General features: G+C 42.2%; 1 protein-coding gene, 1 non-coding gene and 1 pseudogene across 4 annotated transcripts in view; 2 read left to right on the top strand and 1 right to left on the bottom strand.

The window, feature by feature from the left end:
* Positions 1-2867, bottom strand: part of Cd84 (CD84 molecule) — a 43521-nt gene extending 40654 nt beyond the window's left edge. For all 3 annotated transcript variants that reach the window (XM_055613320.1, XM_055613321.1, XM_055613322.1), the window contains exon 1: positions 2816-2867. In XM_055613320.1, coding sequence (XP_055469295.1) covers positions 2816-2861 — 46 coding nt within the window. In that variant the 5' untranslated portion in view covers positions 2862-2867. The remainder of the gene's footprint in view (positions 1-2815) is intronic.
* A 13992-nt stretch (positions 2868-16859) lies between these two features.
* LOC129681376 (ADP-ribosylation factor 1-like) lies at positions 16860-17496 on the top strand (annotated as a pseudogene).
* A 3540-nt stretch (positions 17497-21036) lies between these two features.
* Positions 21037-21110, top strand: Trnan-guu (transfer RNA asparagine (anticodon GUU)). Its single transcript has one exon. It is a non-coding gene; the product is annotated as a tRNA-Asn (tRNA).
* The last annotated feature ends 313 nt before the right edge of the window (positions 21111-21423 follow it).

The raw sequence follows: 21423 nt of genomic DNA, 5'->3' as shown, positions 1-21423 counted from the left end.
AAGTAGGCTTCACCCTAGAAGTGCAGAGACAGTTCTATATATATATATATATAATCAATACATGTAATTTATCCTATAAACAAAAAGAATGCAAAAAAAAAACCCACATGATCGTCTCATTAGATACATAAAGAACCCTTGACAAACTCCAACATCTCTTCATGATAAAAGTCCTGGAGAGATTAAAAATACAAGGAACATACCTCAACATAATAAAGGCAGTTTTACAGCAAGCCCATAGCCAACATCAAATTAAGTGGAGAGAAACTCAAACCATATTCCACTAAAATCAAGAACTAGAGAACTTCACTTTTCCCATACCTGAACAACGAGACAACTGAAGGCCATCAAGGGGAAACAAATTGGTAAGGAAGAAGTTAAAGTATCTTTATTTGCAGATGATATGATAGTAGGCATAACTGATCCTAAAAGTTCCACCTGAAAAATACAACAACTGACAAACACTTTCAGCAACATAGCTGGGTACATAATTAACTCATAAAAATCATTAGCTCTCTATATGCACAGTACAAACAAACTAAGGAAGAAATCCAGGTTGTTTTTTTTTTTTTCCACTTTTCACAATAGGTTAAAATTATATAAAATATCTTGTGGTAACTCTAACCAAGCAAGTAAAAGACTTGTATGATAAATACTTTAAGTCTTTCAAGAAAGAAATAGAAGAAAATATCAAAAGATGGCAAGCTCTCCCATGCTCATGTATTAGTAGGATTAACAGTAAAAAAAAAAAAAAAAAAAAAAAAAAAAAAAAAGACCATCCTCTCAAAAGCATTCTACAAAGTCAATAAAGCCCCATTAAAATCCAACACAATTAGCCATGTGTGGTGGCGCATGCCTGTAATCCCAACACTTGGGGAGGTACATGAATCTCCCTGGGAGAGAGAAACAGAATAGATTTTATGGGTGGACTGGGGGCAGTTGGGATAGAAATGGAAGGGGAGTACTGGTGGGGAAGGGAATAAGAAATAGGGTTGAGTGAGGAAATGTAGAGGAATTGAGGGGCATTTGTGGAATGATACGGAAACCTAGTGCAGTGAAAACTTCCTAAATTATATGAAGGCAATCCTAATGAGGTCTCCTAATAACTGGGGAGACAGAATCCCAACTGACCATCTCTTGTCACCAAAGGAGGCTTCCCGTAGCGGGACTTGCACTTAATTGAGTTGTTGGCCAAGGGAGTCTCATGGAAATCCCCAAATGCCCCCTGCTATTGCTAAGATAGTGAGTTGCTCTCCACAAACCGACAGTGGGACCCCACTGCCAAGGACAACACCCACACAACTTATTAAACATAGAGCAGTTGAGCTGCTGCCTTCATGAAGCCTTTACCCTTTTGTTCTAGTGTCTCTGGTGTGGAAGAGTACTCTGTAGTACTTATTATACTCTGTAAACATATAGTATTACATACAATATCAAATGTATTATACTATATATTATCAAAAGAAAGTTAACATCAACCCAGACACAGAACCTTTGTTCTACAGTCTGTCCCACATGCAAGATACGCTACAGTGACATAGAACGTGTGAGAGTAACCAACCAGTGTCTGACTGGACTCAGGCCTGCTCCATCAGATGGGACCCCTGCCTGATACTGCTTGGGTGACCCAGAGACTAGTTAGCCCAGAGACCTGGAGTAAAACCAAACAATACTGGTCTAAAGAAGTATCAATAAAATGACTCCGGATGCAGAGGTCCACAGCCAGACATTATGTGGGGAGAGAGAGTCTTTGAAACACACAGTTCTAAATGGGATGTCTCCATCAAATCCCACCCATCAGAGCTCAGGGAATCCTATGGAGAAGGAGGCAGAAAGAGTGTAAGAGCCAGAGTGATGGAGGACACCAGGAGAACAGGCCCTCTGAGGCAACTATGAGCTCACAGAGGCTGAAGCAGCAAGCACAAGGTCTACATGGGTCTGCACCAGGTCTTTTGCATAAATATAATAGCTTCCAGCTTAGTATTTTTAAGTGTGAAGGAGTGGGTCTGGTTCTTGTGTCTTCTCTTGGACTCTTTCTTCTGTTGTATTGCATTGTCCAGCCTCAGTGTGATGTTTTTTGTTTCATCATATTATATTTTATTTTGTCATGTTTGTTTCTTATCTTTAGAAGCCTGTTTCTTTCTAATGAGAGACAGAAAAGGGAGTAGATTCCGGGGGTAGAGGAGGTAGAGAGGAAATGGGAGGAGCTGAGGGAGGGAAATTGTAATTAGGACATATAGTATGAAAAAAAAGTTTCTATTTTCATGAAATGAACAAAAAAGAAAGTAAAAAGAAGCACTGGTTTTTATTATACTTGCTAGTGTTTTCCATTATATGACTTCAGTGACTAGCATTAATTAATAAATAAATTAATTAACTATTCAACAAACATTTATTTAGTGCCTACTATGTCCCAGACATATTACGGATACAAGATCAGTTAAGCTGAGAGAATTAAACAGATGGAAATACAAATTGAAATGTTGCTTAAAATTAAAGACTTAAGTCAAATAAATAGTTCGGTGGAAAGCCTCACCAACAAAATAGATCCTGGGGAGGAGAGTGGAACAAGAATTGAAGGCATAGTTAGGAACTGGAATTTCCAGTGAAAGATGACTGGTTTAATGAAATAAAGTGGATAGTTTGGGTCTTAAGTTTTTCCTCTAGTTCAATATTTTGAGAACGATATAAACAGAAGCCCAGGGAGTTCTGCTGAAAATAGATCAAAGGGACATGTCAATGCCTCCCCAAGTGTAATTTCTAAAAAAATTTTTTTGGAAAGTAGGAGTTGAATTCTAACAAGGTTTGAACTCACAGGTTTGCAGGCAAAGGAAGCAGATCCACAGGTGGTGCTGATCCATCTCCAGTCAGATCCGTCTCCCAGGGGAGAGCTAACTGTTCTAGCCGATTCTGTTTCAATTTTGGTGCTTCCGGAAGCCTGAGAGAGGAAGTGCGAGCTGAGTAAGCAGTGTTACTTCTTATCCTACTTAGCAGTGTTTTCCATTATATGACTACAGTGCCTGCTGATTATTAATTAAGTAATTATCCCACAAACATTTATTAAGTGCCTACTATACCCCGGTCACATTATGTATGTTAATAATACCAACAGCAATAAAGTAATCAACTGTCTTCCTTTTGTGGGGTTTATATCCAAAGTTAGAGGCAAAGCTGGATCTGAAGTCAGAGCCAGACAAGACCCAGAGCAGGAGACCCAGACAGAGAGTAAACCAGATTCAAGCCCAGAGCTGGTCCAGGAAGGTGCTAAGTTGAGAGAGAACAGGAAGATATGGTCAGCCACAGAGGAATTCCAAGAAGCAAGACAGGTTTTTAGGAACCAAGAAAAGAACATGAGGGATACCAGATAATATCCAGCAACAAATGGGTCTATACTTACTAGTGACTGTTACTCTCAGAGTAGAATTAGAGAATCAGAGCTGAGTACCCTGAGCACAGAGGGAAATATTACCTCAATTTTACCACAGCTTAGTCCCCCTGGAGCATTGCAAACACTCACTGAAACAAGAAAGGTGACCTAAGCCAAATTAAGTCTGACACCTGAGCTGCAAGCTCCAGAACAAAATCAAAAATAACATGAAAAATTAAGATAACTTGTCTTGTGCTGGAGAGATTGCTCAGTGGTTAGCACCTGCCTGCTCTGCCAGAGGATCTGGTTTTGATTCCCAGAACCTACAACCAACTGTAACTCCTATTTCAGGGGATCAAACACTGTCTTTTAGTCTCCAGGCACTGCATAGACCGAAAGTGCTCTACCTGCAAAACTATCATACCTATAAGATAACAGTAAAGGAAAAGGATTCTCTTTTATTAATTTATTCATTCACTTTACACCCCAATAAATGTTTTAAAAAGGTGTTCAACATCCTTAGCCATCAGGGAAATGCAAATTAGAATGCCTTACATTACATAAGAATGGCTCTAATTAAGAATTCAAATGAGAGCAAATGCTGGCTAGGAAATGGAGAAATGAATCCTTATTCATGGTTGGTGGGAGTGTAAACTGGTGGAGCCACTATGAAAATCACTGTGGAGAGTCCTCTAAAAGCCATAGATACATCTACTATGAAATCTAGTTTTACCACTCTTAGACATATACCCAAAGGACTCTATATCTCACCAGAGATGCTTACTCATCCTTGTTTATTGCTACTCTACTCACAATTGCAAGAAAACGGAATCAGCCTTGATGCCCATCGACTTATGAATGGGTAATGAAAGTATGGTTTTGTTGCTCTCCTTATGGAGCTCCTGTCCCCTCCAGGTCTTTCTATCTCTCCCTTTCATCAGGTTCCCTGCACTCTGCCCAAAATTTGGCTATGAGTCTCAGCATCTGCTTTGATACCCTGCTGGGTTGAATCTTTCAGAGGCCCTCTGTGATAGGCTCCTGTTCTGTTCCCTGTTTTCTCCCTCTTCCAATGTCCATCCCGTTTGCTTTTCTTACTGGCTAGTTTTATGTCGATTTGACATAAGCTAGAATTATCTAGAAGGAGGGAACCTTAGTTTAAAAAATGCCTCTATAAGATCTGTCTGAAAGGCATTTTTAAAAATTAGTGATTGATTGGAGAGGGTCTAGCCCATTGTGGGTAGACTGAGCAAGCCATGATGAGCAACCCAGTAAGCAGCACTCCTCCATGGCCTCTCTGTGTTCTTCCTGCCTCCAGGTTCCAACCTGATAGAGTTTCTATCCTGAGTTCCTTTGAAGATGAATAGTGCTATGGAACTTTAAGCCAAATAAACCCTTTCCTTCCAAATTTGCTTTTAGTTATGGTGTTTTAACACAATAATAGAAGCCCTAGCTATGACACAGTGACAATAGTATTTATCACTTTAGAGGTCTCTAAGGCCTACCTGGCCAATCACTCATGGAGAGGTAACCCAGCATTGAAAATGGGCTTTTCACTTAAAAACCTTTCCAAACAATATAGGAAACCTTTTAAATGAACAAAATAACTATTGTTTTTACTGACTTTTTTTTTTGGTAGCTATTTCTCTAATTTTTCAGACACTCAGAGGTTAGCATTAAAAAACAAACACACTCATGCAAAAATACCTTTTAACAAAGGGCAAACAAGCTTTCCAAAACTCCACAGCAGTTCATCTGAATCACCAATTGATATCATGAGTTAGCAGCTAAGGTACAATATTATCAAGCTCCAATACAGAATGAAGATTCATCTCTTCCTCAATTGTCTGGTTTCTTATCCTGGAGAGTCTCTATGTAGGTTTCCATGCATTTCCCCACACTCATGGACTTGGTGGGGCCAGTTCAAGCAGTTTAGGTCAGGGCTAAGGGAGGACAGTTGGGTTCGCCTGTCACAGCTGTGCCTGAGTGGGTCTGATAAGCTTTTGGCCATAACTGTAGCTGCGGGCACATCCATTTCCTCTCTCTATCAGCCACATCTGGCCTCTGGGAAAGTTCTAGGCTGGGCAAACAATTTCTATCCCCAGCGTACTTTTTTCGCTACAGAACAGAGACGTACACAATTTAATGTACTTGGGGCCAGCTGTCCCCTTACAAGTTTAGTCCTTTGTATTGCTTTAACTCTTATGCCTTCTCCTGGAACAACTTCTTTTTACATCATTTTTTTTCCCCTGCAGGAACTCGGGTTCAACAGAAACTTTGCCCATTTGTCTTCAGGTGACATGGAAAGACCCCTTTCTCTGTTTTTCTTTCTTTTTTTTTTCTTCTATAGTCACTGTTGATTAGCACTTTACCTAACTTATATGACAGTCTAAGTCATTTAGTCCAGCAAAACCTTTCCTGGCTGATAAAATCCATGTTCCAAATGGCGGCTCGTCAAGGCTACTAAAGTGCCACTCTAGTGCCATGGGCTCTGGGAACCACCCCTCTCAATGCTCTGGTGAACAGTCCTACCCTGAGCGGCATGCACCACTGCTACCGCGGTAGTTTTGTTCTTCTTATCACTTACCTCTGTTTAGCCTCTCCCCCGTCTGACTCCTTCCACACATTCCAAGGGTCCCAGGATGGACTCTTTATCGCAGATATGATTTGTACTCTCTTTCCTTATAGTGGGTGAGGAGTTCCTTATAGGGGCATGGATGACTGACTGAGCGGCAGCTGGATTACAGCAATCTCACCCTAGCCTGTGTGATGACGTGAACGCTGCATCCCTGGAGCTCCCTACCTGATTTGTATGTAGTGCTACAGGTCAGAGTCTGCCTCTTCAGACATTTATGACTTCCTTAAGCCTGAGGAAAGGTCTTGTGGATCTTTAATAAGGGTTAAGAACTCCTTGAGACTTGCAAGCTGTTTACTCCGGGAATTTCATGAGCTTCATTTATCCTCTCAAGGAGGGAATGTTTCAATTCAAAGGAAATTACTGCACAAATCCTGCACAAAAATCAGTTTCTGATGATTGAAGACCTGAAATTAAATCCGAAAATACTGAATTTCCCTGCTGAGGGAAAATGCTATGGGATATAGGCACATGATAAAATCTGAGTAGAACCTCAGAAGCACAGAAATTAGCCCCAAGAATTGACAGTAGGATTGCATCAAATCAAAGAGCTTCTGCACAGCAACAGAAATACCAACAGTATGAGTACCCTACAGATTGCGGGGGGGGGGGGGGGGGGGAACCTTTGCTTGCTACACTTCATGTGAAGGATGGGTATCCAGACTGTATAAAACAATGAAACCAATTCCTTGCCTCCCGATAAATGGGCAAATGAATTGGACAGTTCTCAAAAGAAGTATAAATGGCCAATAAATGTTTCAAGGAGTGTTCAATATCCTTAGCCATTAGAGAAATGGAAATTAGAATTACCTTGAGTGCAGTGAGAATTTTGGCTCTTTAAAAATCACAGTCATATTACCGGAACATCGTTTTGTTTTCAACACAGGTGTCAGGTATGGGGCTGCTTCATATTGTCCACAGTAGGCAACTGTGTTTGTCTTGTGTTTGGCATGTCTCTTTGCCAGCTGCAGATAGTTTAATTCTGGGAACTCTTGAGATAACTCTGGGATAAATGGGAAAGCCCTTAGAGGGCCTGTGGAGGCTGCTGCTCTTGGTTGTTGTTGTTGAAGTTTGCCAAGTGGCTGTGAGCAAAGAGACAAGAAGTTGGAGATAGCCTGACTACCAAGACTGAGCTTGCTCTGGGAAACTCAATGCTCCTAATCAGCAGGAAAAAGTCTAAAGAGGTCTATGTCCCCTTTCCCATATAACCTTGTTTCTCTCCTACCTAATGTTGGGGGGTTGGAAGGGACTAGGGTGGAATAGGTTTGGAAAGGTGGTAGATATAAGAACCCAATAAAGTAACTTAAAGAACACACCACACTTGAGCATCTGTCTCACTCCAGTCAGAAGGCTGTCATCTGCTATCACTGGAAAACCAACGATTAAAAAGTGCTGTTGAGCATGTGAGGCAGGAGGAACGCTAATCGACTGCTGGTGAGCCTGTAAGTGGCACAGCCATTAAGAAAATTTGTGTGAGCATTTCTCAAAAATCGATGAACAGGATTGTGGGACTCTGCTTGTAAGGTCTAAGCCTGGTGTTGCCAGAGAGCTTCTGAGCTTGGTATAGGATGATGGACTCCCCTTTTCAGGTTTCTCTCTTAGCCTGATCTGGGGAACTCCAGATCCTCTAAGGAGCATCACATTGCCTTCAGGGAAGATTACCAGCCCAATCCTTTTCTGATAAGAAGCCTGCTCAGCAGACACCTGAGGATTCCTGGAGATAGCCACTCTATGCTAATAACATGTCTTGGCTTGGCTTTCAACCAATGGCCTTTGACTGTACCTGGAGATTCTCCCCCTCCCATGGGAGAATTAAGTACTGAATTCTTCTTTTTGTGATAGGGCCCTGCCACTGCATGTAAATGAGGTACATGCCACTATATGTAAATCAAGTATCTTTAGTACCTCTAGTCCCATCAAGTCAATACATTCACCTTGGAACTCCTCCCACTGCCCAAGGCTTTTAAGTCCTTGATTCATGGAGTAAATCTCTTTCACTCCACTTCTCCACCATGGCTGCCTGAGATTCATCATTTATTCTGGGAAAGGGAGATCTCCTCCCTGGAAATTTGCCGCTGAACTCCCAGAAATCCACTTGCCTCTGCCTCCCCAAGTGCTGGAATGAATGCCGATGAAGCACCCACCAGGTCTACATCTCACCGGTTCTACCTTCCTTCAGACCTGTGTTGGCTTTGAGCTGACCAGGCACAGGCATTTGCCCTCACCTCTGCTGTTAATAGGGTGGCTTAGCCAAAGGGCTATAACTCTTCAGTATCATCACAGCCTTCTGGAACTCCTGAATATCCACTGCCGTCTGATACCAGCAATCTCATTTAAAAGAATTAACTGTAACACCTGGTGGAAAACTCATTTCCACCTCCCATGGTGAAACTGGGAGCCTTGCCTAGCACATGGGCCTCTTCATAAAGCACTCTAGCCATCCCCGAGATGGAACCTTTGATTTCGGGTTTCCTCTGTTCTTTGTCTAGAAGCTGACAACCATGTCCCAGACTACCACCAGACAAAGGTTTACATAGAACTAGCAGATGACTTGGCATACCACTCTTGTACACACACCCAAAGAACTCAGTGCTCTACTGCAGAGATACTTGTACATCCATGTTTATTGATGCTCTATTTACAACAGCAGGGAAATGGAATCAGCCTAGATGTCCATCAGCTGATGCATGCTAATGAAAGTGGAGTGTATGTACACAGTAGAATTTATTCAGTGGTTAAAAAAATGTGAGGTCATGGACAGAACTAGAAAACATTATATGAGGTAACAGGCTCAGAAAGACAAACATAACGTGCTCTTTCTTAATCTAACTTCTAAAGGTTAGATCTGTGTATTTAAGTGGGAGGGTGAAGAGAAGGCAGGAGACTAGTGCCTGTGAGATGAGAAAGAATAGCTTTCAGGGAAGAGCTGTGAGGACAGCAGAACACATGGGATACAAAAGGGGAGCATCTATGGGGAATGGATTCAGCAGGGAAAGCAGAAAAACCAAGAATTGTGGGGAGAGTAGGAGAGATAATGGCATCTCACTGAATGTGCACATTTTTCTTGCCACTGTCTTTCTAGCATAAAAGCTGCAGCATGTGGTAATATATATATATACATATATATATGTATATATATATAATTATATATATATATATATATATATAATTATATAATAAATATAAGTGGAGGGGGAATCCTGGAACAATTTTGATGTTAGCTTGCAAACTGAACTGAAGGAACTAGTCACTGTTTATATTTTAGTGTCATGAGAAACAAACATTTAAAAAGCTCTTTTTAGTCAGGTGTGGTGGTGCAAACCTGTACACTTGGCATACCACTCTTGTACACACACCCAAAGAATTCAGTGCTCTACTATAGAGATACTTGTACATCCATGTTTGCTGATGTTCTATTTACAACAGCAGGGAAATGGAATCAGCCTAGATGTCCATCAACTGATGCATGGCTAATGAAAGGTGAGGGCAAAAGCTCGTGCCTGGTCGGCTCAAAGCCAACACAGGTCTGGAGGAAGGTAGATCCGGTGAGATGTAGGCCTGGTGGGTGCTTCATCAGCATTCATTCCAGCACTTGGGGAGGCAGAGGCAAGTGGATTTCTGGGAGTTCAAGGCCAGCCTAGTCTACAAAGTGAGTTCAGGACAACCAAGGCTACATAGAGAAACTCCGTCTTGAAAAACAAGAAAAAAGAAATTATTTTTTCAATCTTGTATTTTCAACTGTTGACTAAAAAGTATAAAACAGCCGTCAAGGATGACCTTCTCTCCTTAGGATAAATTGGAGATAGGATCAGGAGGATGAGTCCTTGCACATACAGGCATGTGGGTACAGACACACAAAGGTGCGTGCACACATGTACATACACACAGAGAGACAGAGAATGACACACACAGTGTATCAAAGAAAAGAGAAATAGCGCAAACAAATAAGAAAAATAACGTGGGAATTGAGCAGAGTAAAGCAAATACATGCGCCAAAGGCAAAATGAATGAGAAATCAGTCTTCCCTTTGTTCTTTGGACTTTGTTCCTTCCTCCCTATACTTCATCGCTAACTTCTGCTTCATTATCAGGTAACAACACAAGCACATATCTATACTTTACAACCTAAATTCTGAAAATATTATCTCCTGACCCTCCATGCACCACTAAATACTATCTTACAGTCTTTGCTTTTGTTAAAATCAAATACTATTAACTTAAGGCCAGCTTAGGCTACAAGAGTAAATTCTAGGCCAACCTGGGCTATAGAGTAAAAACCCATCTTCAAGAAGAACAATGAAAGCATTGAAAAATTAGCACATTGTCCATTATCTTTATGTCTCCTCCCTCTTTTTGAGATATGAGCTTGTTATACAGCCCAGGCTGGTCCAGAATATGTAATCTTTCTGCCTCTGTCTCCCCACTGCTGGGTTCACAGGAGTAGCACTATACCTGGTTCCCTTACTTTCTGATTTCATTCTTCTTCAGTAAGGGTCCTGAGTCTTCAAAGAGTCTTTACCCCTATGTTATGAGCTCTGTTGGTCAGTTTCGGTGCCTTGAATAAGAAGGGTTCTATATTTGAATGCTTAAATCACCAGAGAGTGGAACTCTTTAATAGGATTAGAGGGATTAGAAGGTGTGGCCCTGTTGGAGGAAGTGTGTCAGTTGGAGATGGGCATTAAGGTTTTAATAAAAACCATGACAGTCCCTCTGTTTGTCTCTCTGCCTGTTACCAAGATACAGCTCTCAAAGAGTTCTCCAACACCATGCCTGGCATGCTTTTCCCATGTTTTCTGGACTTAACCTCTGAAACTATAAGCAAGAAGACTCCAATTAAATGCTTCCTTTTCTAAGACTTGTGTTGGTCATGGTATCTCTTCACAGCAATAGAACAGTGATTAAGACATTTCATTTAGAGAAATAAAACACTAGGAGATGTTGTGATTAAAGGGGACACTAAGTTTATCCATATTTGATGTTTAGAAATGATATTTTGGGCAAAAAGCCAATTTTTGTTATAATGACAAACTGACAAATTAGTTTTATTAAATATATTTAAAAATTATCTCTAGGAACTAGAGAGATGGTTCAGCAGTTAAGAGTGTGTTTGCTCTTGCAGAGGACTCGATTTCAGTGCAACAGCCAAGTCAGACAGCTTACAATCACTGTAATTCCAGATTCAGGGTATCTGACACCCTCTTCAGGCTTCTGTGGATAATATCTTTATGTGCACAAACTCTAACATCAAACTGTATATATGCACATAATTACAAATAAAATAAATCTTTAAAAATTATTTCTAAAACTGTTATGGCCCCAGACTCATGTAGTATGCAAACAGAAGAGAGTGTTTATTTTCTGGACAACTCCAGCATGATGGGACAGATGGTCCGTTAGGGGAATTCCAGGGATGAGTAGGTGACCTTTACCTTGATTGGTGGGCAGCCAGCCAAGGATTATGGGGCCAGAAGCTGCTGATTGTCCAAGAGCTTAGGAACTATCCCAAGTAGCTATCTATGATGTAACTATGTCTGACCTCACTGGACATTGGGCTGATGGCTGCCCTTTCCCTGAGTGTGTGTTGTTTTAGAAACCAAAACCAAAACCGAAATACAAGTCTAGTCAGGTAAAGTTAAGACTAAAGCCTGTCATGTAGTCAGACTGGCCTGATGGTGGGTGGGCTGGAATTAAGACCTCTTAAAACCAAACCTACAATATATCTCTGTCTTTGTGATGTGTGTGCAGGCACAAACTTGTTTGTATGCAAGTACGGGTGTGGGTGTGTACATGTACAATGGGCATGTGTTATGACCAGTTCATGAGACCCCCACAGACCACCAGGAATTGACTCCATTGCAAATGCATGAGGGTTTATCGTATATGTGTTTAAATATGGGTCAAAAACTTCCTGTGGAAGCAGGAGAGGAACAAGGTTTGCAGTCTATGGGAACAAGGTTTTTAAAGAGAAAAAAATGCAGGTGGGAAAGTCCAAGCCTTGGCATTACAGGATTGGGTAAGAGAGTCTTTAGGGAAGTTGACCTTTAAAATAATAGTTCTGTTTTAGATGCTAAGGCTGCAGTGGTCTGGCCCCAGCCATCTGGCGGATAGCTGATCATAAGCAGTGCCTGGAGTGTCCTGTTACGTGCTCATTAGGCAGGACTGTCTGGGTGAGGGACTGCTGGCCATCTGGTCTGTTTGCTAAGCAATGATATCTTTCAAGGCCCTCAAGGCTGGGCAGGAAGGTCTGTCTTAACTTGTCCGCTTCTTTGTCTGAACTTGTACCCAGGACCACAGTCTTGTTGCCCCAGGAATTAAATTTCAAATTTTGGACCTCTCACATGTAGAGGGCAGAAGACAAGTTTGAGTGTTGGTCCTCAGGAGCCTTCACCTCTTGAGACAGACATTCTTGAGACAGACCTGGAACTTCACTGTGTTGCCCAGAGCACCTGGCCCATCAGCTTCCAGTGGCCATCTGTCTCTGCCTTCTGTTTCATCATTGCTGGTATCAAAGGTGGGTGCCACCTCTCCCAGCTTTCCATGTGGTTTCTGGGGATCCAAACTCAGGTCCTCACGTTTGTAAGGCATATGTTTTACTGATCTCTCTCCCAAGCTCAATATCTGTTTTTACTTAGGTAAAACAAGATAAAAATTCTATTTACTACTGTCCATCTATTAATATATTATACTATATTTAGACAGTTGGCTATCTGGATGCCAAAAATAATAACTTTTGGTCCATGGTCAGAGTTTTACTTCTGTCATTTCTAGGACCCAGTCATTGAAATTTAATCTAAATAATAAATAATTTTATCTTATTTTAGTTAATTCTCTTGTAAATTTATTTCCTGTAACTTTTTCAAGTTCACATTTTACGGTATTTAAAAATCATTGGGATAATTAAATGACTCATCTTGATATTTTTCTCTGAGACAGTAATCTCTTTGTAAGGACTAAGGTACTAAAGAACCAAAAGTCTGCAAATGGAAGATGCTTTGTGTCTTATTCTGGTTTCTCTTAAAGTATACTCCTATAATGAAATATCATAAACTGAGTAACTTCTAAAGACTAACTATATCTGTCACACTTTTCAAGACCAGAAAATCGAAGAACAAGATTCTGGTTTATTCAAGATCTGGTGAGAGCCTCATAGGTCTCTTCCTCATAGGGTGCAGAGACAACTCTCCTGGACACACACATTTTAATCTATTTTTGCGTATGGGTGTTTTGTCTGAATGTATGGCTGTGTACCACATTTCTGTCAATGTGTACCACATTTTGGTGCCAATGGAGAGCAAAAAATGATGTCGGAGCCAAGGACAGTAGAGTTACAAAAGGTTGTTTGCTGGGAATAGAACCTGAGTCCTCTGGAAAAGTACCAGCCAGTTAACCACTTAACCATCTCTCTAGCCCCTCCAGGCTGTCTATTAAAAAGGGCACAAGTCTCAATTAGGAGTGGTAATTTGCACTGGGCAGTGATGGCATACAACTTTAACCCCACCACTTGGGAGGTAGGTAGATCTCTGAGTTCAAAGCCAACCTGATCTACAGAGGAAATTCCAAGACAGCTAGGGCTACACAGAGAAACACTATTTTTAACTCCCCACCCCAAAAGACTGTTAATTTGCTTCCCTCTAAAGACCTAACTGCCTTCCAAAGGCCTTCCACAATACCATCATCTTGGAGGTCAGAAGTTCAACATGTCAACTTTAAGGAAGCACAAATATTCAGATCGTAACTTTCGGAACTCTACAAATCTGTATAAAACATGTGAACCATAAGTTCGGATTCTATATTAATGCTTCCACTCAAAATACATTTCTTTTACAGGCATTTTCATGATAAAACATTTATCAAATAAATTTTACTTAATTATCATTTTTAGGTAATCGTGGCAAACTTAAATGCCACAAAATTGAAAGCTTCATTAATTTAATCGCTAGAGAATATAAGATTTTGCCTTATAAATTCTTCACAGATATCAAAATATACAGAATAGCTTCAGTCTCAGATTCTGAGAGGAATGACAACACTTGATGGAAGATCAGTGTTTCATTTTTCTCATATAAACAAAGAAAAAAAGAGGCGAATTTGTAACTGTGATTTTTTTAAGGTATGGGGGCGGGGTGTTGTTTCCAGACAGGATTTCTCTGTGCAGCCTTGGCTGTCCTGGACTCACTTTGTACACCAGGCTGGCCTCGAATTCAGAGATCCACCTACCTTTGCCTCCCTGAGTGCTGGGATTACAGGTGTGTGCCATTGCGCCTGGGCTAGAGCTCTGTTTTTTTAAAGTCACCCAAGAATGATGGAAACAACAGAACATCATGATCTATAATTCCATGAGTCAACAACCACCAGCCACTTCCCCACTTTGTTGGGCATGGAGAGCAAAGACTGAGTGTATGGATAGGCTGAGAAGGGAGAGGTATAAAAGAATAATTGAAGTGGTAGAGCATAGAGAGAAAGCTGGAAATACAAAATAGCCTCTGACACACACTGAATTTCCTCAACAGGATGGGAGTAGCTGGGAGGCTAGGAGGCTAGACTGAGGCCAAATTATGACAAACTGAGTTTTAAAGGTGTTAATTGGCTTTATTTGTGGTTCTGGTAACCTTTTATTCCAGAAAATGGAAATAAGTGTTCCAACGAGCTGAGCAGAAACAGCTGGTTTTATGGACAGAGCATCACCTGAGGGAAACAGAAGCAAAGAACAAAGAGTAGATTTGTTCCTCAGATTTGATTCCAAGCTGCTTTTCCTAAAAGCTAGGACCAGGAGCAGAGGCACGGCAAAATAACTGCTGTGCATCACGTTACTTCACATTATTATTTTTCCTTTTGCTCCGTGTTAAAGAAAACATATCTTTATTACCATGCCAGCTGAACCTAGCTTGTCAGGCGCTTGGGCCATAGCTCAATGGCGAGATTGCTTGGCATGAGTGAGTCTGACCCCTACCATCACCAAACCAAATAGTTCCGAATAAGAGCTACCACACAAAACAACAAAAACCGGCCTGTTTTGAAAATGTTGCTGTTATCACTCTTCTGATTTCTCAAACCAGGCAAAAAGTCAGTCTATTAGGGAGTTTGGTATAAGTGGCTCCATTTCTAACTTCTAGTTTGGTCTGTCCGTGCCTTGGTTTGGGAAATTAATCCCAAACAACGGTGTCATATTGTAAAGTCACTGCTCAATCCTGTAGTTCTGGGGGACTCTTCCATGGTTACCTCTCCCTTAACCGATTTGCTAGGTTGTGTGAAATACCAGATTGAAATGATGAGATGGGGAAACTGAAAAGAAAGAGCTAGTTCTGCCATATATCTAAGATCAGAGAAAACAGATGTTTGCTGGCATCTTAATCAAGGGCTCAGGAGGGAACTGGGTAAGGAACACACCTAAGGAACTGGGTAAAAAAAAAAAAAAAAAAAAAAAAAGGTTTATTAAGTTTTACTTAAATTGAAACTCAACTTGACAAAGCTGAATCCATAACTACATGGAAGTGATCAGCCTCTTACCACATCTTCCTAAGGAAAAAAAAAGGAAGCAGGTTGTCTGCTTGAACATAGTACAACGGGAAGTCCTGGCTTCCTCTCTAGATAATGCATTCAATTTAAAAATACCATGCAGACAAAATATGACTGATTATGATTAGAGTGACTGTTGCATGCTTGGTCAGCTACAAATTCGCCTTTTTTTTTTTTTTTTCATTTGTATGAGGAAAATGAAACACTGATTTCCCATCAGTGTCGTCATTCCTCTTAGAATCTGAGACTTAAGCAGTAAGATGAAGTATCTTTATCACTCCCTCCAAGGCTCATGGAACATCACAGAAGAAGGGGTGGAAAGACCCTAAGAACTGGAAGGAGGAAGGGGAGAAGAATGTCAAGGCTGTTACATATTTGAACTCCCAGCAACCGTGATTGCCTGCATGAGATTTGTTTTATTTTTAGCCAATCAAGTATGTAGTATAGGATTCTTGTCTTCGTATCTCTGATTTTTGGTGGTGGGGAGGAAGATGTCGAATGCTCTCAATGCTTATTTGCATTCCATTTTCCACTTCAGTATCTGCCAATATGCTGTCACAGAACTAGGAAGTTCCTGGGGCTCCAACTCTCCCTGAAGACCTTTATGCAGTTAATGGCTGAGGGTGGAGGGAGAGACATTTTCTTTAGTGGTGTAACCATTGGTATGGTGCATATACGACTAGAAACAAAGTCCCACACATGCTCCCATACAGCTTAATTAAACTCTTAGGACCACACACACAAAAGGCATGAAAGTGGAAGTGATATTCAGTCGGGAAGAGAAAGTGAGACATGAACAAGTAACTAGGAATAAACATGATAAAAATACATTAGGTGCACAGACAAAATGTCATAATGAAACCCATTTAGCATGTAGAATTAATATACGGTAATGAAAAATTAAATGTTATTAGTAATTAAGAGGATGAAGAGATAAAGCAAGGGCTTGGAGAGTACGTGAGTGGTAGAGCGGATGTCTAGCATGCATGAGATCCTAGAATCAATTCACAGCACTTTTCCTCAATAAGAAAGATAGAGATCAGGTGGTAATGTAAAAGAATACATTAACCATCTTGGCGGTGAGGAAAAACATTTCTAAAAATCTACAAAAGCATAAATAATAATGTAAAAATAGATACCTAAATCAAATTCGGCTCATGCTTAGTGAAAGACAGTGCATTAAGAGAGTGTCACAGCCTACTAAGACTATTCCAAAAGGAGAGTAGAAAACCCGTGTGCGTGTATTTGTGGTCAGCGCTACCATCTTGTGAGTGAAACCAAAGGCTGGCTGGGAGTAGCTGCGGCGGAGGCCTCTGGCCAGTATCACTTCCACCTGTCCACAAGCATGGGGAGTATCTTTGCAAACCTCTTCAAGGGCCTTTTTGGCAGAAAAGAAACGTGCATTCTCATGGTGGGCACAGGCGCTGCAGGGGAGACAAGAATTCTATACAAACTGAAGCTGGGCAAAATCGTGACCACCATTTCCACCACTGGTTTCAACGTGGAGAGGAGACTGTTGGATACAAGAATATCAGCTTCGTCGTGTGGGATGTGAGCGGCCAGGTCAAGATGCGGCCAGGTCAAGATCCGGCCACTGTGGCGCCCCTACTGCCAGAACACCCAAAGCTTGATCTTCTCAGTGGACAGCCATGACAGAGAGCTTGTGAACGAGGCCAGCGAAGAGCTCATGAGGATGCTAGCTGAAGATGAGCTCCGGGACGCTGTTCTCTCAGTGTTTGCCAACAAGCAGGACCTCCCCAATGCCATGAACGTGGCTGAAATCACAGAAGAGCTGGGGTTGCACTCTACGCCACAGGAACTGGTACATTTAGGCCACCTGTGCCACCCGCGGGGATGGGCTCTATGAAGGACCAGACTGGCTGTCCAGTCAGTTCCGGAACCAGAAGTGAACCAGACCCCTCCCTCCCCCTCACTTCCTCTTCTCCGACCTCCGCTTTCCTCTCAAGTGGCAAACGTGCGACTCTGTGGTCCTGAATGCCAGAAGCTGTCTGCATGGGTTGGTCACAGTATGCACGTATGCAATAACCAAAAAGCCTGCACCCAGGTTTTTATTCAGTGTAAAAAAGTTTCTGTTTCCGCGGAGACAGTTTCTGGCACTCCTCTGCTATATTACTTAGCTTTTTTGTATTGTAAAAAGAGAATCGGCTCACTGTCAGTACTATGAAGGGATTTGGGTGTTAGGGGCACCTGGCTTCCGGAAGCCATTGGGCTGTAGACTGGTGTCGGAGACTATGCCTAGTGTAGGTTTTGCAGTTATGGCCTGAATGCTAGTCCATCGGATCACCTGTTTCCGTGTGGGAACAGGAGAGAAGGTGACGAACAACCACCGTCCGGCACAGCAGAGCGCCCGTGACTTGCCTGTGTTCAGGTCACCGGCATTTACAGTACTTGTGCTCACATGGTCACCTACAGGTGGGCTGGGGGCCACTGTGGGATGCAGAGTCCGGCTTGTACTTGGTGTGTGGCCGGGCCAGATGGCAGCCTGCATACCCAGCTTACTCTTGGGCCCACTTAGACGTGCTGGTAGGAGGCCCACATCCCACCAGCAGGAAGAGTGTGCAAGCTGGGAGGGATGGTCCATTATAGGCCCACATCCTGGGGCACTCCCATCTCCATGTGCTTTCACTCTTCCACTATGGAGTTTTCGATGAGGGGGATCCTGTCTAGTGAAGAGATCCAGGCTTCTCTTTATTTGTGTTCATTTGTTTAGCAATGACTGCTACCAAACATGAAGTGGAACTTGGGGAATCCTGTGGAAGAAGGGAAGAAAAAATGGAAGGAACCACAGCTCTGGTCATGAGCACTGCAAGAAAACCTACAGAATCAATCAACCTACAGGGGTGCATAGAGTCTGAACTGTCAACCAGAGAGCATGATGGGACAGACCTAGGCCCTCTGCACATGTGTAACAGTTGTGTAGCTCTTCAGTGGGTCTCCTAAAGCAGGAGCATGGGCTGTCTCCGACTACATTGCCTGCCTTTGGATCGCTTTCCTCCAACTGGGCAGCCTTGTCTAGCCACAATAGAGGAAGATGTGCCTAGTCTTACTGCAACTTGATATGCCAAGACTGACATCCATGGGAGGCCTCCCCTTTTCTGAGGAGAAGAGGAGGGGGGATGAAGGAGAGGTAAGGTGAGAGTGAGGGACCAGGAGGAAAAGAGGGAGGGGAAGCTGCAGTGAGGATGTAAAGTAAATAAATAACTAAATAAAATAAATGTTGATGAATATTAATATTCATTCATGTTATTAATAAAGCTTAATTGCTTCTTAATCAGCAGCTTTCCCAAATAGCCACACATCAAGACTATGATTTATTCAAAAGCTAAGTACAGAGCTGAGAGTAAAATCTAATCTACTACTGTACTATTAATTTACCTTCCACCCATTCAAAGTCTCCAATACTTGCAGTTATTATCTTCTCTGGAGCCTGTCATTTCTCCTTCCCTCCTACATCTCTCTCCTTGTGATTTTTCTCTCTGGACTCCCTCACCCCCGAACTGCCCACCTTGGCCCTGCCTCCTTCTCCCTTCGCAGCCCCGTGTCAGCAATTTTATTATCCAATCACGGATAATTTGAGAGGCAAGAATTACAAATGTCATTTTGGGTAGTGTGAGTGTAAAAGACAGCAAACAGACCTCCGGGAGCAAAATAATTAACATTAGAATACATAGCACCAGACCAAACCCCAACACAAATAAGTCAAATAAGACTTTAGCTGAAGGGCTATGTGGTTGCCTGGCATTTAGAAGCCTCTAGGTCAGTGGTTCTCAACCTGTGGCTCATGACACCTTTAGGTGTTGAATGACTCTTTCAGGGCGTCAGCTTATCAGATATCCTGCATATCAGATATTTACGTTATAAGTCATAACAGTAGCAATGTTACGGGTTTGAAGTAGCAACAAAATAATTTTATGGTTGAGGTCACGACAACATGAGGAGTTGTATTAAAGAGTGGCGGCATTGGGAAGGCTGAGAAACAGCGCTCTAGGTAAATATGGACTATCATTATCATTGTAGTAAAGAAGGTGAAGTATGGAAAGGAGAATTAGGAGAGGAAATCCTAATTTGTACCACCAGTCTTTGTAAGTAGTCTAAGTAGACAAGAGTCTACACAGGTGGCTCTAAGACAGCATAGAAGGACTGAGTGGAGCTTGCCCAGTTGTCTTCCCAAACATGCCCTATGGTTCTTTCCTTGACTTGAAGTAAGTGAGGGGTAGAGTGGGAGAGAAGCCAGAGAAGTCGCTACAGATGACTTGACTACATTGTAAAAGATGCCTGTGTAAAGTCAAGGTTCTGCTAAGGCTTCCACTGCTTACTGAAGTGCCTGAGGCTATCTGTCCTTGTGTTTGTGAAGCAGGTGTGCATTTATGGGTTTCTGTATGATGGAGGTACGTGTGTGTGTGTGTGTGTGTGTAAAAGCACGTACGCTGAGTGTGTGGAGGCCGGAAGTTGACATCAGGTGTCTTCCTTGATTGCTGACCACTTTTTTTTTTTTAACTGAGACCAGACCTTCTTTAGCTATTTGGCTTTCCCTGAGGATTCTGGATCCTGTCTCTCTCCCCAGTGTTGGGATTACAGGGAAGCCCACCCAGCTGTTTACGTGAATTCTCTAGGGGTCAGAACTCTGATCCTCATGTTCATGCAGCAAGCAAACTGAGCGAACTCTCCAGAACCTGTATTTCTTAAGATATTTTCAAGCCAGGTATAGTGGTACATGCCTATACTTTCATACTCAGGAGCCTGAGGGAGGGAGACTGAGTTCAGGGCGAGTGTGGACTATAATATTCTCTCCCTGTGTCTCTGTCTCCTCCTCTCCGCTCCCTCCCCCCACATTTGTAGTTTATTCCTCTCTACCTACTTCAACACTTTGTTAATAGTTTCTTCTTCTTCTTTCTTCTTCTTCTTCTTCTTCTTCTTCTTCTTCTTCTTCTTCTTCTTCTTTCTCAGACAGGGTCTCACTATTTAACCCTGAGTGTCTTGTTGTTCCTTAATTAGACCAGGCTGGACTCAAACTCACAGAAACCTGCCTGTCTCCGCATCCAGAGTACTAGGATTAAAGGTGTGTGCCATCACACCCAGCTATTAAGACTGTCTTGATACCCTCACCCCAGCTGATGTAAACTTCATCTAGGCTAAAATTAACTCTTTCCAAGACCAGCTTATTCGTGAGGTAATTTTTTTCCTCTCCCAAGGTTGGCAATAAAGAGTTGTTCTGCTATTAAGCCAGCCAGCAGAGTACACCCAGAAAGCCTTAGAAGCCACGGTAAGTGAAATTCTCAAGCAGGCTGTCAAAAGCTTCGACTCAGAGATAGAAGAGCAGACCAAAAAAACCCCTAGAATTTTAAAATCACGTTGCCCCCTCCTGACCTCTCTGTGAAGCAGTTGCAGCATCCTCTTATCCCAAGAGGAGGAATTTGTTAATCGTAAACAAAAATATGATGATTAAAGAGATGTCGAGAATAGGAATAATGAAAAAGTGTTTTTAAATGTTCAAAGAAAGCGTCTCTGTGGCACAATCGGTTAGTGCGTTTGGCTGTTAACCGAAAGGTTGGTGGTTCAAGCCTACCCAGGGACAATAAAAAGTGGTTTTCTTCTAAAACAACTTTTTTTTTCAAAGAATTTAAAGATGGACTACTGGGAATTGTTCAAGAGCACCACTAGCATGCAGTCCCAACCCCCCCCCCCCAATCTCAGAAGAGTTGCTGGTTCCCCTCCTCCAACACAGAGCTTTTTAATTAGGTTTCTTTCCGTGAATACCATGCCCCCCCCAAAACAAAACCAAACCAAGCAAAACAAAAAGCCGGGGCTTGGTGGTGCACACCTGTAGTCCCAGAGCTTGGGGAGGCAGAGGCAGAGGCAGAGGCAGAGGCAGAGGCAGAGGCAGAGGC

The sequence above is a fragment of the Psammomys obesus genome, unplaced genomic scaffold (assembly GCF_907164565.1).
Source record: "Psammomys obesus unplaced genomic scaffold, mPsaObe1.curated_primary_1811, whole genome shotgun sequence".
In the NCBI taxonomy this organism is placed as follows: Eukaryota; Metazoa; Chordata; class Mammalia; order Rodentia; family Muridae; genus Psammomys; species Psammomys obesus.
This window is presented reverse-complemented; position numbering and strand designations above follow the sequence as displayed.